This window comes from Anguilla anguilla, chromosome 18 (assembly GCF_013347855.1).
Source record: "Anguilla anguilla isolate fAngAng1 chromosome 18, fAngAng1.pri, whole genome shotgun sequence".
Lineage (NCBI taxonomy): Eukaryota > Metazoa > Chordata > Actinopteri > Anguilliformes > Anguillidae > Anguilla > Anguilla anguilla.
Window position 1 is genome coordinate 5,414,142 of NC_049218.1, and position 15,866 is coordinate 5,430,007.

The window sequence follows — 15,866 nt, forward strand, 5'->3', positions numbered from 1 at the left end:
ACTCACAGGAAAAATAAAATACGTAAAACCCGAGACAAAGGGAAGCAAACTGAACGTTGTTTCTGCGGGGGGGGGGGGCATGGCTGGATTTGAGGTTCCTGTCATATGGTTCCGATGTGGGGGAGTGGGGGGTTGGAATCTCTGCCTAAACCCCACATCTGTCAGAAGCAGAGGACTGGATTATATCTGCTCTCCCTAGGTGTACTGCCACAGGAGCTAGCAGCCTACGCGACGCTGGTATCGATCGACATGTTCGCAAGAGATTTTTATCTGGCTTAGGAGACCTTCTTATGAAATAATACCATCAAGCCCGGATTAATCAGGTATAATGTTCGCACCGCCGTCCGTGCTTCGTCACGCACTGCCACGTCAGTGTGGTTGTTTTGTCCCCCTGCTGACAACCATTGCGGGGAAATTTGACAGAGAATACGGCCAGTCAGGCTAAACCCAAGCAGTGTTATCTGCTTAGCTGTTGATGTAATGACACGTAACAGGGAGCACGCACTGGAATTCGAACTCTGGTACTATTCTAGAATTCTAGGGTTACATCACCGTCCTACTGCAAAGTGTCATGGCCATTCGAGGCTCCCCTTTAGCCCATTAAGTCCACCATTGAAAACCCAGCTTTGTTTTTTTGTACAGACAGAGATGACTTTTTAAATAAAAGTGAAGACAAACAAGTGCCAGACGGTGTTCTTTTTTCTGACCCCGATTCCTGGGTTTCCAAACCAAGAATTATGCCTTTTAACGTATTAAAGGGGGAAAAAATCGTCTTTATTCCACTAAAGGGGATTATTCCCTTTGTGCGCTTCTCCCCCCTCAGAAATATTAGCTGTAAGCTCCTTCTCAGGAACGGCGAACCAATTTTTAATTTGGGAAAGTAGGCTTTTTGTAAAATTAGATGAAAGGGAATCAAGAGAATGCTCGCTAATAAAGTCTTTAGTAACCACATTCAGCCCTCTTTCCCAGGCATGTGAATGCGTAGTACTGCATAAACCCAGGGAAGCAAGCACGTGTACTACGAGATGAACCCCAGGAAGAAAGCCAGCCCTTCTCTTCTCTACATCACAAGGGACACGCAATAAAAAAAAAATATTTTGGAAAATATTCTCACTGCGGCATGTTTTTGTCATCTAGGACACTTTCATCATGTCAAAAACGTTTTTTTTTTGTGAACTTCTTTTCTGCTGGGTCTCAGGAGGACATGGCAGTCCTAAAATTAGCTCATTAGCACCTCTGAAGAGACATCAAAGCATTTGAAATATCAGGGCAGTTATATATAGAAACCATTTCTACAGTTTCTCTAGTGGCTCAGTCTGTGAGGGCAGTTACGTGAAGCACAGGCAAAAGCTGGAATTTATACGTCTAGAGGGGTGGAATTCTAGGTTGAGAGACATAAACATGAATGAACTCGGTTAACCCCGATATAGCTCAGGCTTTACCCGGATATTGCTTGGCCATGTCCCAGGCGGCCAGAAAACTTTTTGTAGCCTAGACGGCGTTTCCCTGACTTTTTACCTCAGACATGTTCACTGGGAGCGCACCGTAGCCCAAAACATCTCTAATGTTAGTTTGAGGCCGTGTCCTCGGCTGACTGCAACTGGTTGTTTGGAGCAACAGCTTTGTTGTAGCAGGGTTGGGTGGGTTTTAAATCCCCCCCCCCCCCCCCATGGTTCCTCAGGCAACCACTAAACAAATGCCCCCTAGCTACATGTTAGCTGCCCACAGGCAACCAGTTGTCATCGCTCAGAGATCTGCCTCCTTTCTGATTGTGCTAGCTCTCCTGTAGTGCAGCGTGTTGCTTGTGTGGAAGACTCGCTGGCTCACTGAACTGCAATGGTCTCACACACACACACACACACACACACAAAGGAATGTTCCTTCACTTAGAGAAATAAGTTTTTCAATATTGTTCTTTGTGAGTAATGTACTCTGACCAATCATAATTCTCTCTGTTTTGACAGACTGCTCCCTTGTAGCAGGTTGTGTGGTTTTGTGCAGACCTCACGTAGCCAAAGTCCTCCCGTGTCGCAACTGCAGCGGCTCACAAGCATCAATATTTCACCTTCCTGTCACAGGCTGTGGTCTCCAGTGAACCTGAGCAGGTTCATCAAAAACATGCAGTAAAAAAAAATAATAATAATAAAATAAAAAGAACATGGGGTTGACAGCCAAACAGCTTTTAACATCATTATCAGCAGCAGTTCTGTTTGAGCAGGAGGACCTGCCAGCGTTTCCGTGTCCACATCCCAATTCAGTGAGATTCTGCATTGAGCAGAGTACCCCAGTAACAGAGAGAGAGAGAGAGAGAGAGAGAGAGAGAAAGAGGCCTATATTTGTCTGTACACCATTTGTCTGGATTTATGTTTGTGTGTTCTTTGTATATGTTCATTCCTTTGTATATGTTTGTGCTTTGGCGATATAAGAAATATCTTGTCATGCTAATATTGCATTTTGAATTCGAATTCGAATTTGAGAGAGCGAGAGAGCGAGAGAGAGAGAGAGAGAGAGGAGACCCCACAACCGACCGTTCACTCATCTTGCTGGCGTGAGGTTTCGGGGGTTTTTGACTGACTAACTGAAGCAGTAGGCACAGAGGGACTGACTAACTGAAGCAGTAGGCACAGAGGGACTGACTAACTGAAGCAGTAGGCACAGAGGGACTGACTAACTGAAGCAGTAGGCCACAGAGGGACTGACTAACTGAAGCAGTAGGCCACAGAGGGACTGACTAACTGAAGCAGTAGGCCACAGAGGGACTGACTAACTGAAGCAGTAGGCACAGAGGGACTGGCTAACTGAAGCTGTAGGCCACAGAGGGACTGACTAACTGAAGCAGTAGGCACAGAGGGACTGGCTAACTGAAGCAGTAGGCACAGAGGGACTGACTAACTGAAGCAGTAGGCCACAGAGGGACTGACTAACTGAAGCAGTAGGCCACAGAGGGACTGACTAACTGAAGCAGTAGGCACAGAGGGACTGACTAACTGAAGCAGTAGGCCACAGAGGGACTGACTAACTGAAGCAGTAGGCCACAGAGGGACTGACTAACTGAAGCAGTAGGCACAGAGGGACTGACTAACTGAAGCAGTAGGCCACAGAGGGACTGACTAACTGAAGCAGTAGGCACAGAGGGACTGACTAACTGAAGCAGTAGGCACAGAGGGACTGACTAACTGAAGCAGTAGGCCACAGAGGGACTGACTAACTGAAGCAGTAGGCCACAGAGGGACTGACTAACTGAAGCAGTAGGCACAGAGGGACTGACTAACTGAAGCAGTAGGCCACAGAGGGACTGACTAACTGAAGCAGTAGGCCACAGAGGGACTGACTAACTGAAGCAGTAGGCACAGAGGGACTGACTAACTGAAGCAGTAGGCCACAGAGGGACTGACTAACTGAAGCAGTAGGCACAGAGGGACTGGCTAACTGAAGCAGTAGGCCACAGAGGGACTGACTAACTGAAGCAGTAGGCACAGAGGGACTGGCTAACTGAAGCAGTAGGCCACAGAGGGACTGACTAACTGAAGCAGTAGGCACAGAGGGACTGACTAACTGAAGCAGTAGGCACAGAGGGACTGACTAACTGAAGCAGTAGGCACAGAGGGACTGACTAACTGAAGCAGTAGGCACAGAGGGACTGACTAACTGAAGCAGTAGGCACAGAGGGACTGACTAACTGAAGCAGTAGGCACAGAGGGACTGACTAACTGAAGCAGTAGGCACAGAGGGACTGACTAACTGAAGCAGTAGGCACAGAGGGACTGGCTAACTGAAGCAGTAGGCACAGAGGGACTGACTAACTGAAGCAGTAGGCACAGAGGGACTGGCTAACTGAAGCAGTAGGCACAGAGGGACTGGCTAACTGAAGCAGTAGGCACAGAGGGACTGACTAACTGAAGCAGTAGGCACAGAGGGACTGGCTAACTGAAGCAGTAGGCACAGAGGGACTGGCTAACTGCAGTCTCCACATAAATGAAACTGGGCCTTTGATGCTCAGGGTGTGCTGCTCAGATTAAGGACAACTCTTCTCGTTAATTAATTTACATCTCCACACCCCTCTGGTGTTGGATTTTTTTCTTTGTTTTAAAAAAAAAACTTGGCCAGCAGTCCTCCATTTGCGTTCCTCCCCTGCTGCCACCTGATTTATTTAATGGGGCAAGGGAACGGGACTACGGAAAACTGTCCAGCACGATGGGGGGAGGTCAAGCAACTGGCCCCACCAGGTCACCCCCCCTGCCGTGTTAATCATTGCTGTTATCCGATGTATCAAATTATCAACCCATTTGCCTTCTTTAATTTTTAATTCAGCAATCTTTCCATCTGGGAAGGGGAACACGATTATCAGACTGTTGTTGCAGTTGCCTTTTACTTAAGAACTTTTTTGCCCCCCTGTAAAACACTATCACGAAGCGAGAGAGAGATTAACGTGACGCGACGCTTCCACACTTTTACATTTTCAGCGGAAAGCTCTCATCTGAAAAAATGGTACGAACCGCTTACACAATTTACGACCTTGAGGTGCTTCTGCTCCCCTCACACTGCTGTCTAATGCCCCAACAAGCCAGCGCTGTAATTGGCCCCAAAACTCTGCCCATTTGTTTTTTAGTAGGAGTAGGGAAAGACTGGCCAAGAGACGGGGCCGGGGGGGGGGGGGGGGGGGGGGGGGGGTCAGCTTTTTTCAGCAACCATGGGGTTCAACTTTTCAAAAAAAAAAAAAAAAGAAAACGAAAAAGAAAGGAAATCTGAGCTGTGGATGCAAAGCTTGTTAAGTACAAATGGGCAGATTTTTGGGCCCAATTACAGCGCTGGCTCGTCAGGGCATTAGACAGCAGTGTGAGGGGAGCTGAGGCACTTCAAGGTCGTAAATTGTGTAAGCGGGAGCGGTGGCAGCGGCAGCAGCAGCGGCGCAGAAATTCGTGCCATTTCTCAGATAAGTGCTTTCTGCTGAAAAAACCTCAGAAAATACTGTACGGGGAAAAAAAAAATCATTCAGTTCAAACGGGGGAATTTTTATTTATTTATTTTTTTAAATCACATGACTCTTTAATCTCTTCGGCCTCCTGTTTTGCAGGGGGCAAAAAGAGTTCCTAAGCAAAAGGCGACTGAAACAACAGTCTGATCATCATTTTTCCCTTCCCAGGTGGGAGGATTTCTTAATTAAAGCAGGCAAATGGGTTGATAATTCTGATACCTCAGATAACAGCAATTATTAACATGGCGGGGGCGGGGGGGGGGGGGGATTTGGTGACCTGGTAGGGCCAGTTACTTGACCCCCATCGTGCTGGACCATTTTTTCCCTTGCCCCATTAAATAAATCAGCAGGGGAGGAACGCAAATGGAGGACTGCTGGCCAAGTTTTAAAAAAAACAAAGAAAAAAAATCCAACACCAGAGGGGTGTGGAGATGTGAATTAATTAACGAGAAGAGTTGTCCTTAATCTTAGCAGCACACCCTGAGCATCAAAGGCCCAGTTTCATTTATGTGGAGACTGCCGTTAAAGTCAGCTTCGGTTTCAAAAACCCCCAAAACCTCACACCAGTGAGAAGAGTAAATTATGTTTTGTTTTGTCTGTCTCCGTCTCTGTCTCTCTCTCTCTCTGTCTCACTCTCTCACACTTACTCACTAACTCTCGAACTCACTCACACAAAGTACACACACACAAAGATCACAGAAAGTACATGATGTTGAAAACATATCGTGAAGCATTCAATATGTTCCATATAATTTGAACGTAATGCTTTTCTGACGCACGTTATTCATCATGAATGGTTTAAGTAGGAGTTCGTGTAAAATTCCTACAAACGTGTTTTGTTGGACAACTGACAGATTTTTAAAAATCTGATTGAATTACAACCCTGCTCTCTCTCAATCTCATTAATTAATTCTCTCGACCCTCTCCCCTTCTTTCTCTCTGCACCCCGACCCCCTGCCCTGACCCCCCCCCACACCCCCCCCCTCGCCCCGCCCTGTCCCATTGCAGACTAACAAAGCCGTAGCCAAGGGGGACTTCCACCTGGCCAGCTCCAGCTCCCGACGGGCCCTCTTCCTGGCCGTGCTGTCCATCACCATCGGGACAGGCATCTACGTGGGCGTGGCCGTGGCCCTCATCGCGTACCTCTCCAAAAACAACCACTTGTAGCTCCCCGAGTCGACCCCCCCTTCCCCTTCCCCTTCCCCCCCCCCCGCTCCGGGCTGTCTGTGTGTCCGCATTCGCAAGTGGGGTAAGGGCGAAGAAAAAGAAGAGAGGTCAAAAGGGCTTCAAGACAACACCCTAAACCCTAATCCCGACCCCCCTTCCCCCACTCCGAGCTGTCTGTTCACATTCGCGGAGGTCAAAAGGGCTTCAGACAAGGCCCCGACCCTAACCCTAACAGTAAGGCTGTAAGGCATGTTCGTTTGACTTTGGGCACTTGGATATGGAACACCGAGCAGGCCGCATCAGAGTAGTCTCGGACAAGAGAGTGGAATCTTCCCATGCGGTTCTCTTAAAAGGACACGGATATTGACCTTTACCTAATTATTCATTTTCTCTTGTTCGTTTTGTTTTGTTTTTTTCCCCATGTTGCATTTTGTCTGTTATCTCAATGCAATGAGTATTGTCCATCACGGTACCAGGCAGAAGAACCTGGGGACACCTTCAAAGGATTAGACCTACAGGAGGTTTGCTTCTTGCTGTCAATCAACAGGGCTCATGTACAACATCGTAATGTTTTGCACATGCTCAGAAGAGGGTTTCCGCGACCTCCCCTTTTGGGCCACACTGACCTTTCAGCACCATTCATGGTGCTAAAGACACTGTTGAAGCCAGACATTTCTTTGGTCCTGTAAATTATTTTTGAATTTTATTTTTTAAAATGAATTGAAAGTAAATTATTTGTCTTATAAGGAATATACAGTGGATACATGTTTTTGGTGGCTCATTAACAAGGCCTGTGTCTGACAGTAACTCGAGATCTGCTCGATAAAGGATTTTAACATACCAGCGTGGTATGAACAGGCCGGAGGGCCAGACCAGAAGAGAGTGGTATGGGGAACCAGAACCAGAGACCACACATCACTCAGTACATTAAAAACAAATATATTTTTTCTGACCTGTGAAGAGAAAAAAAAAAAAAAAAAATTTAAAGAGAAATGCCATGGGCTTGGCACAAAATGACGCAGAGTAACTGCCACGACTCCAGCAGTGCTTTTGTGCAGAAGGCTGAGCTTGCCATTGGTTCCCGTCTGATCGCGCTTCGGGGGAAAGACTCCTCGTCTCATCGACAGGTGTCAATCACGGTCGGACGGCAGCAAGTGCGTCGTAGCAGCTAGACCAACTGAATTGCTGGGAGTCGACGACACTGTAGACACAGTACTAAGAGCTGTAAATACAGCACCCTTGTTGTTTTGTTCACACACCTAGCATACCTGGAGGGTACGTGCCAAAATTGTGTAACAAGTAACGACTGAATGCCGTGTCCTTCTTATTTAGGCATATACAGTATGTTGAAATGCCCACGGTTTGGTTAAAAACCTGCTGAATTTCTTTAACAGCCTGATCACTGGCTAACTAAGTTAATCCTTCGGTTGAAGCAAAATGGAGGACGTGTCGAACGTGACGCTCGTATAATTTACTGACACGGCAGACAAAAGTTTGTCCAGCCTTGAGTGAGTGCTGTTTTTTTTTTTTTGTTGTTGTATTTTTCCATGTAACTCTTCTGTTACATGCAGATTTCAGACATAACTGTGACAACAAAAACAGTAAATAAAGAGCTATCGAGCTGGAACTGACAAGTCGGCTCCAGAGAACATACCAGCTGATCATTTTAACAAAGATCTCACCCTTTCGTGAGGTATCGACTAAAGCTAATTCTCGACTCTTGTCTAACTCCTATGCTAGCAACTGTTAAGAACTTCATCTTATTTTGTGTTCCAAAGATGCCAAAAAAAACTGAAAGCATTGCATAGTAATGTTGTTAATGAGGACTTCAGCTCCAAATAAATATAGCACTGTAAAATTAAAAGACAAACTGTTCTGAGCCAAAGTGGTACTGAATTACACAAATACATCTACATGCAAACTATAAAAGAAAAGGAAGGGGGCTTCACTGAGGGTCCAGCCTCTAGTTAACTGTGATTGAGAGTCACACTGCTTGTTTTCTGCCCCCAGTTCAGACTGGGAAGCTGTAAATTGGTTTATAAAGTGGTGTTTGCACTCATTGGGTAAAGTGAGGATCTGGGATCCTTATTATTTATATTATATGCACATTTTGTTTTTTGTGAAATGGAGGACAAATGAAGTTCCAGCGCACCAATAAATGTTGCTTTGGCATCTCGCTCATGCTAAGCCCATCAGTTCTACTGTCTTTGCTTTTTGTAAACGAGGCACCAAACGAGGCTTTCGCTTCTGCTGTCAGAGTAATTAGCCCTCCAGCAATATGGCAGAGATTCAAAGACCATGAGACCATGGGACATATCGCCATGGACAGAGCCTGTGGCATATTTAACATACATAAATTTGGTCATAAACTAGTCTGGGAACCTTTAAAGAGACTCCCTTTTGAGTCAAACATAATACTATTATTTCCCATGAACCTCTGCGGCTGAGGGCCCTCTTAGGCAACATAAACTCACAACCCCCTGTGTCTCCTTGTATTTTTGGAGTCATCGCCTTGTGTTCTCCAGTTATATGACCTCTCCATTCTTTTGAAGAGGTAGAGATTCCCAAATGTTGTGCCAATACTGTCTGTATGTTAGCTTGGACTACATCTTCATTTGAGGCCTGCAATATTACCAGAGCTCAGCTCAAACTATTTATCCCCGCAGACGCTTCCTCAGTAACTCACTAGAGCGGAATTCCTTGAACAACTTAGTGACAGCTGCAAACAATATGTTTTACTGACAATACATGTCAAACAGTTTTGGAGAACATGTAAAACAGGTGTCAGAAAATGAAAAATGATGTCAATTCCAATAAGGTCAGACTAAGTTCTCAAGGTAAATTTGTTTGTTGTGGGGAGAGCCTGAAGGTCAAGCACAGCAGGAGCCCTTAAAAATTGGCTGGTGCACTGCCACCATGATGCTAACAAAATTGGCCAGATGGTAGCAAATTTGCTTACCGTACATTTACCCGTACTCCTCCATCAAATCACCAAGAAGAAAAAAAAAAAAAAAGTTTTTTTCCCCAGAACTGAAAAACATGGCAGATGAATAATTATAAAGAAACGAACTAATCTAGCGCAGTGCCGCGCTGTGTTTGGCTCCATAAAAAAGAAAAGTTGGAGCTCGGTATTACATGACTGAGCTCCAAGGTCGTTCGAAGATTTTACACGATGTTTGCCAAGACAGGCTTGTTCTCTGGAGCTACCCAGAACACCGAATCACAGATTTGATCAGACTGGACGTTTTTTTTTTTTTCTTTCTTTCTCTCTCAAACCCCAGAGAAGGTTTCTCTTAATTAATTCAGCAGTCATCCCAGGCTGAATGTTCACCTGGAGGTGATTAGGTCACAAAGTGCTTGTTAAGGTCTGTGTAGCGGAAGAGAGGACACAGCAGTGGAATAATCACCACCTCTCAGATGACTCAGAAGCCCAGCTCCTGCTAGGACATCCAGTCGGTATATTTAGGAGGTGAAAACATACCTTTTTTGGGCTTTTTACTTCATTAATAAAAACGAGATTTTTATTTTTTTTATTTTTATTTTTTTACTTGCAGAAACTTAAGAATAGTACCAGTCGCATCGCACAGAACCCGAGAGTTCCCAGGGTTCCAACCTCAGCACCACCCAGTGCCCTATTATGAATGCAACATTGTATAACAGACAATTTCCGGTGAAATAAAAAATAAAAATAAATAAACATATACATACATATGTGACAATGCCCCCGAAATTCAGAAGGATATTTACTGGCAATCTGATCAACGATGTGGGTCACCAACCTCACAGGTCGAACACAACATATTTGCTGCAGCTCAGGAGCGTGATTGAGCACAAGAGGGTCCACTACAGGGGTTAACACTGCCCCCTAGAGGCAGACAAGCATATGGCCTCCATTAGCGGTGGACCCCATAAAAGAGATACAACGTTTCTCTGCCGTCTGGAGCATCCAATCAGGGTTTCACTGCAAGCCGTCCTCCCAATTTCTGGCTTTGATTCGGGAGAGTGCAGGTGGGCGTGCGCTCTCCTCCGGAGCATGTGATGTCAGTCCACCGATCCTTATCACGCCGCAGTTCACAAATCGGGCGCTTGTGCAGAGTCGGAAGGAGATGAACATGGGGGGGGGGGGGGGGGGAGAAAACGACCAGTGGGGGGGCTCACTGGTGTGCAAGCAGATACTGTCATCATCCCGGGCCAACCATATGGTCCTCCTTGCTCTGTGCTCTGTGGATGGGGATTTAAAACCTACAGCAGACCCACTCTGGTCACAATGGTTTTTCCCCCCCAAATCACAGGGAAAATCTTATTAGTAAAGTAAACACAAGGCAAACCACACGTTCTTAAAAAAATAAGTTTAATGTACCTGTTTCTTAAACTGTCCTATAACGTTTTAACATGGGGCTGGGGGGGGGTTCTCTATTTGCATGTGTGTATTTCAGGAACATAATAAACACAGATCTGGACACTCCCTGGATCTGAGGACACTGAAAAACAAGCTATGGGAATACTGTGCTCGCCGGAGGTACGCATAAGCCCGTAAACTCTCAATCACCTCGCCGGGCCCAGGACTGAGCAGGACAGCCCCATCAATCAAACCGAAACACGTAATAAAACCGTAATGCCGTTAACGCGAAATGGATGGAAGCATAAAGGATGGACTCAAGAGACAAAAACAATAAATACAGACAGTGTGGTCTGTTATGAACGGCGTTGTGCTGTGAAGCCTATTTCTGCGTGCGTGTGCGCGCACGCGTGTTTGTGTGTGAGTGTGTGTGTGCTACTCCAAGCTTCAGGAATCTTTCGGGTTTTCATGCCAGGTTTTCAGATAGCAGTTATGGACTGGCTAGTGCTTTGCACCAAACACACACACACGCACGTGCACACACACACACACACACACGCAAGGGGAAAAACATATACAGGTAAATCTCACCGAAGTACAGGGAGGTCAAAGCTTCCTGCTTCCGGTGTAACCACCGTGCACGCCGTGCGCTAATTAACGGTAAAAAGCACAGGCCCTGCCTTTGGAAGGAAGCGGCCGCGGACGTGATGTGCGGTGTCAGCTGGGCGCGGGAGCGCTACCTTCTGATAGATGGCGTCAGCAACCGGGCCGGGAGCCAGAGCCCCTGCCGGTCAGCACCGCATCGATCTCCGGGACGAGAGCGAGCCCAGGAGTGGATATACAGGACCCTCTCAGTATCACTCACCGTGCACAGGCGGCAGCAGCAGCACACACGCACACACACGCACGCACACACACACACACACACACACACACACACGCACGCACAGGCAGCAGCAGCAGCGCACACACACACACACACAGGCGCGCACACACACAGGCAGCAGCAGAAGCAGGCGCACACACACACACACACACAGGCAGCAGCGCGCACACACACACGCTCGCACAGGCAGCAGCACACACACAGGCAGCAGCAGCACACACACACACACACACACACACACACACATACTCACCATGTACAGGCAGCAGCAGCAGCAGCACACACACTCTCACACACACACAGACACACACACGCACACACACGTGTGCACAAGCAGCAACAGCACACACACACACACACACACACACACGCGCAACCAGCCTGCCTCTAATAAAAGCTAAACTGCTGAAAGGGCAGCTCTGTAATCAGCCTAATGTACTGTAATTTCCATGTTCCTACCAGTGCTTGCTGGGGACCCTGGCGTGGAGAGAGAGAGAGAGAGAGAGAGACGGAGAATAACAGCGGAAGCTATTTGAGCTCACGGGCTCATCCTTGCCTTGCTTTGTGAAACAGTCCTTCAAAGCGCCGGGCAGGGTAGCAGACGCTTGTGTGAATCATAGCCGCTACGATTTACTGAGCCTCCGCGGGGGTCAAGGGTTAAACTTTAATTTCCAGTCATTTGCAAAAAAAAAAAAAAAAAAAAAAAAAGATCATTAGACAGGATGGATTCCTTTTTCGCATCCCCAGCTAGCGTGTGATATTTCAGTTAGATAAACACACGCCGTTGGATTTCGGCAACGCGTGCTCAGAATGACCATTAATCTCCCGGTCGTTGGATTGATTTACGAGCCGCGGCTTCCGCCTTCCGCCTTCCGCCTTCCGCAGTAAAAGAAAGCTATCATAACCCCGTAGCGCGGCTCGATACGCTCTCTCCGCACCCTGAATTCTAACCGCGTCTCGGACCAATATTTTCCCCATTATGGAGAATAATGCAGCGCAAATCCCAGGGAGGCTCGGCCGCGCGCGGGAAAGAGCTGCGCATGCAAATGAGAGATACGGGGGCTCAGTGCGCTCCTGCAGCCCGAGTCAGCATGCACACACACGCACGCACGCACACACGCACACACACACACACACACGCGTGCACACACGCACGCACGCGCATACACACACACGCACGCACACAGACACACACACGCAGTCACACACACACACACGTGCGCGCATACACACACACGCACACGCAGGAATGTACACACACACGCACACACACACACACACGCAGGAATGTACACGCACGCACGCACGCACGCACGCACGCACACACACAGAGATAAACACGCACATGCACACACACACAGATAAACGCACACGCACACGCACACTCATTCACACTCACACTTGCACGCACACACACACAGATAAACACGCACATGCACTCACACACAGATAAACGCACACGCACACAGACACACACACGCAGTCACACACACACACACACGTGCGCGCATACATAGACAGTAGTACACACACACACACACACACGTGCGCGCACACACTCGCCTAATCCCCCTGCCACGCTTCCCAGAGAACCACAAATGTCGTTTTGAGATGCATCGGGGAGGCTGATGTGATCCCGCTCCCCGGGAGAGCGGAGCTGAATAATGCAGAGAGGGGGGGAAAAGAAGAAGAATAAGAATAAATGAAAATAAAAAAAATCCACCGTAATCTCTCACCACTACAACAGCATTCGTCACAGCGAGCCGCGCCTCACTGCCAGGTCCCCCCCCCCCACAATGATTCACCCTCATATCCCCCCCCCAGGGCCAGCAATTAAAAATGAACAATGATGATTCCTGCCATGCTACGTGGGGCCCTTCCCACTGCCTAGCTATATAGGCAATATATAGTTTTACCTCTCTTGTATATTAGTAAAAAAAAATCAGGGCCAGATTTTTTAAGAGGCAGGGTCCGAATGAATAATTCACAATTTCTTGAAAATACGCAGGCACGTTTATTGCAGGTTAAAGAAGGTTCTTATATAAATGCATCCATTAATAAATTTCATCAATAAAACACTGAAGTATGGCATAAGGTGTCAACAGCAAGAATATTCAATACATTTACATTTTAATGTACATCCAATTTGAGTGCATCCAGTGGCAGCAGTGTAGTATAATGGGATCGGAGTTGGTCTTAACCTTAACCTGCATTGCTTCAGTATATATCCAGCTGTATAAATGGATGCAGTGTAAATGCTATGTAAAAAGTTGTGTAAGTTGCTCTAGATAAGAGCCTGTAATGTAATGTAATGCATCCAATCCAATTTGAGAATGTCTTAAATAAAAATATTATGTAAATAAAACTATAAATAATCCTAAGAATGTAATATGCTTGCGGAAAAGTGTGTAGACTATAACAGCAATTACTATCATAGGCTTCCACATAAAAGCAGCGAGCCACATTTAATAAAACATAACAGAAGTGAAACACAAAACACGCAGAGCGGTAAAAAGAAGATAATTAAATACGCATCCAGAGTCTAGAGTGGAAAATGGTCTTGAGGTGTCAAACAGGATTCCGATAACTTGAAATTATTAATTGATTAATATTAATTATTAATCGATTAATTTAAACATTAGGCCGCCTAATTCCACTCTGTTTGTATCTCAACATTTGAGCAGTGCTTGTTTCCAGCCTAAGCTAGAAGGTCAAAACGGGAGCAGTATGGGGGAACGGTGGGAGATGGAGGGGCAGAGGGTGTTGGTAGGGGGGGGGAGGGTAGTGTAGTGTAATGTGAAAATATACAAAAAATTTAAAAAACAAACAAGACAACTAGGGGTTGCCATGTTGGACACAAAGTTTCCTTCCTCTGCTACTTAATTCCTGAACAACACAGAAGTGTGAGCACAGCTTCCCTGCTCAATTCCCTACGTTCACACGGCAACCCACACGGCAACGCTGCAGCTGTCGTTTCACGAGATCTCCATGGAAACGGGGTCAACAAACCTCGGTGCGTGTGCATCGCGGTGTTTCGGCTCGGTCTGAACGGCTGATGATATGCGCTTGGGCACGCGGGTGTTGCACATCCCTTCCCTTTACAGAAGCGGTACGGTGTCTTTGCGATGCCTGCCTGAAACCGGAATCAAACCACGCCAACATCAGCTGAAGAATTCAAAGCTGAGAGTAGCAGTAACCCCCCCCCCCCCGCCCCCTACACATGCACTCGCAGAGACACACTCACACTCAAACATGCGCACACTCTCAGACACTCACACACACACACACGCAAACACGCACTCTCAGACGCACACACACACACACACTCTCTCTCACACACACTCCTACACTCTCTCTCTCTCTCACACACACACACACACACACACAGTAGCAGATCCATATGCAAGCAGGCCGCACGTGACATCCACCCCGCTTTCAACATTCAGGTGGGAGAGTGGAGGCGGGAAAACAGAATCAGAGAGCCTCGAGTCGTGAGCTCGTCTTGCGATTCCTCAAACCTTCGGGGGGGGGGGGGGGGGAGAGACTTCCACTCCGATCCACGAACACTGATAATAAATATCAAGCGTGGAAACTGTTATCTAATCTTAGTTTTTTTTTCCTGCCTTCAGCCCACTGCAACATTCCTCAGGAGTCCAATCACAATCCAAGGCAAGCAAAAATTCGTTTTTTTTTTTTTTTTTTTTTATCCGGACGATGCAGGAACTACAATTATATAATAGCTTTTCCGCTTCAGTACTGGCATAAAGGAGAAATCGGGAGCACGTTGGCAGCTTGTGCTTCTCCTCAACGGCGTGAGGATAAACTGCCATCGGAATGCGTGTCCCTCGATACAATTAGATAAGGAATTTAAAAATTACAGCGAGATCCAAGCAACCGAGGAAGAGCGAAAAATGAGATAAGCATCGTTCGCTGCCTTTTAAAGAAACACAGCTCTCGCCACAGCCATTCAAATCCCTTGCATAGTGAAAGCGGCAAAGAAATGCGAGATTAAATCGGTTTTTAAAAAACCCATATATACGTAATTGTCTTCGGATTTGAAAGAGCTATCCTTGACATGCACCGATGGCACCAAACCTGCCTGCAATTTGACATTCCCCAGGCCAGGGTCTAAAGCATATTCCTGTCAAGGGTGTGCTCAGCTGTGGCCACTTCCACTCACCGGAGCCAAAGCCGCCATCTCCGCTACAGCCTCGCTCATAAGTCTCCATAAACGCCCATATCTGCCAGTGTCTCTGAACGGGTCCAACGGCTAACCGAACCAGAGCTACAGACACATATATATATATAGCTCTTGTTCTTACAGCGCTACTTTAATGGAACCTGGCTAACAAACGGCTAAATTACACACTTGGCGTAAGTAACCGAAAGGACTCGTGAGGTGACCAGCTCATGAGTCCTTAGATCATTATGATGGGGATGAGCAGATATCAAGCATGGCTTCACACTGATGTGGATGGAGGTCACGTTGAGGAGATTTA

General features: G+C 46.9%; 1 protein-coding gene and 1 long non-coding RNA gene across 2 annotated transcripts in view; one reads left to right on the forward strand and one right to left on the reverse strand.

The window, feature by feature from the left end:
• Positions 1 to 8,334, forward strand: part of LOC118217621 (synapse differentiation-inducing gene protein 1) — a 39,699-nt gene extending 31,365 nt beyond the window's left edge. The window contains exon 4 of the mRNA XM_035399541.1: positions 5,984 to 8,334. Within this exon, the coding sequence (XP_035255432.1) occupies positions 5,984 to 6,142 (159 nt within the window). The 3' untranslated portion in view covers positions 6,143 to 8,334. The remainder of the gene's footprint in view (positions 1 to 5,983) is intronic.
• Positions 8,335 to 12,920: 4,586 nt separating this feature from the next.
• Positions 12,921 to 15,632, reverse strand: LOC118217624. Its single transcript, XR_004763242.1, has 3 exons — positions 15,548 to 15,632; positions 14,377 to 14,500; positions 12,921 to 13,024 (listed from the first exon to the last, which is right to left on the reverse strand). It is a non-coding gene; the product is annotated as an uncharacterized LOC118217624 (long non-coding RNA).
• Between the last annotated feature and the right edge of the window lie 234 nt (positions 15,633 to 15,866).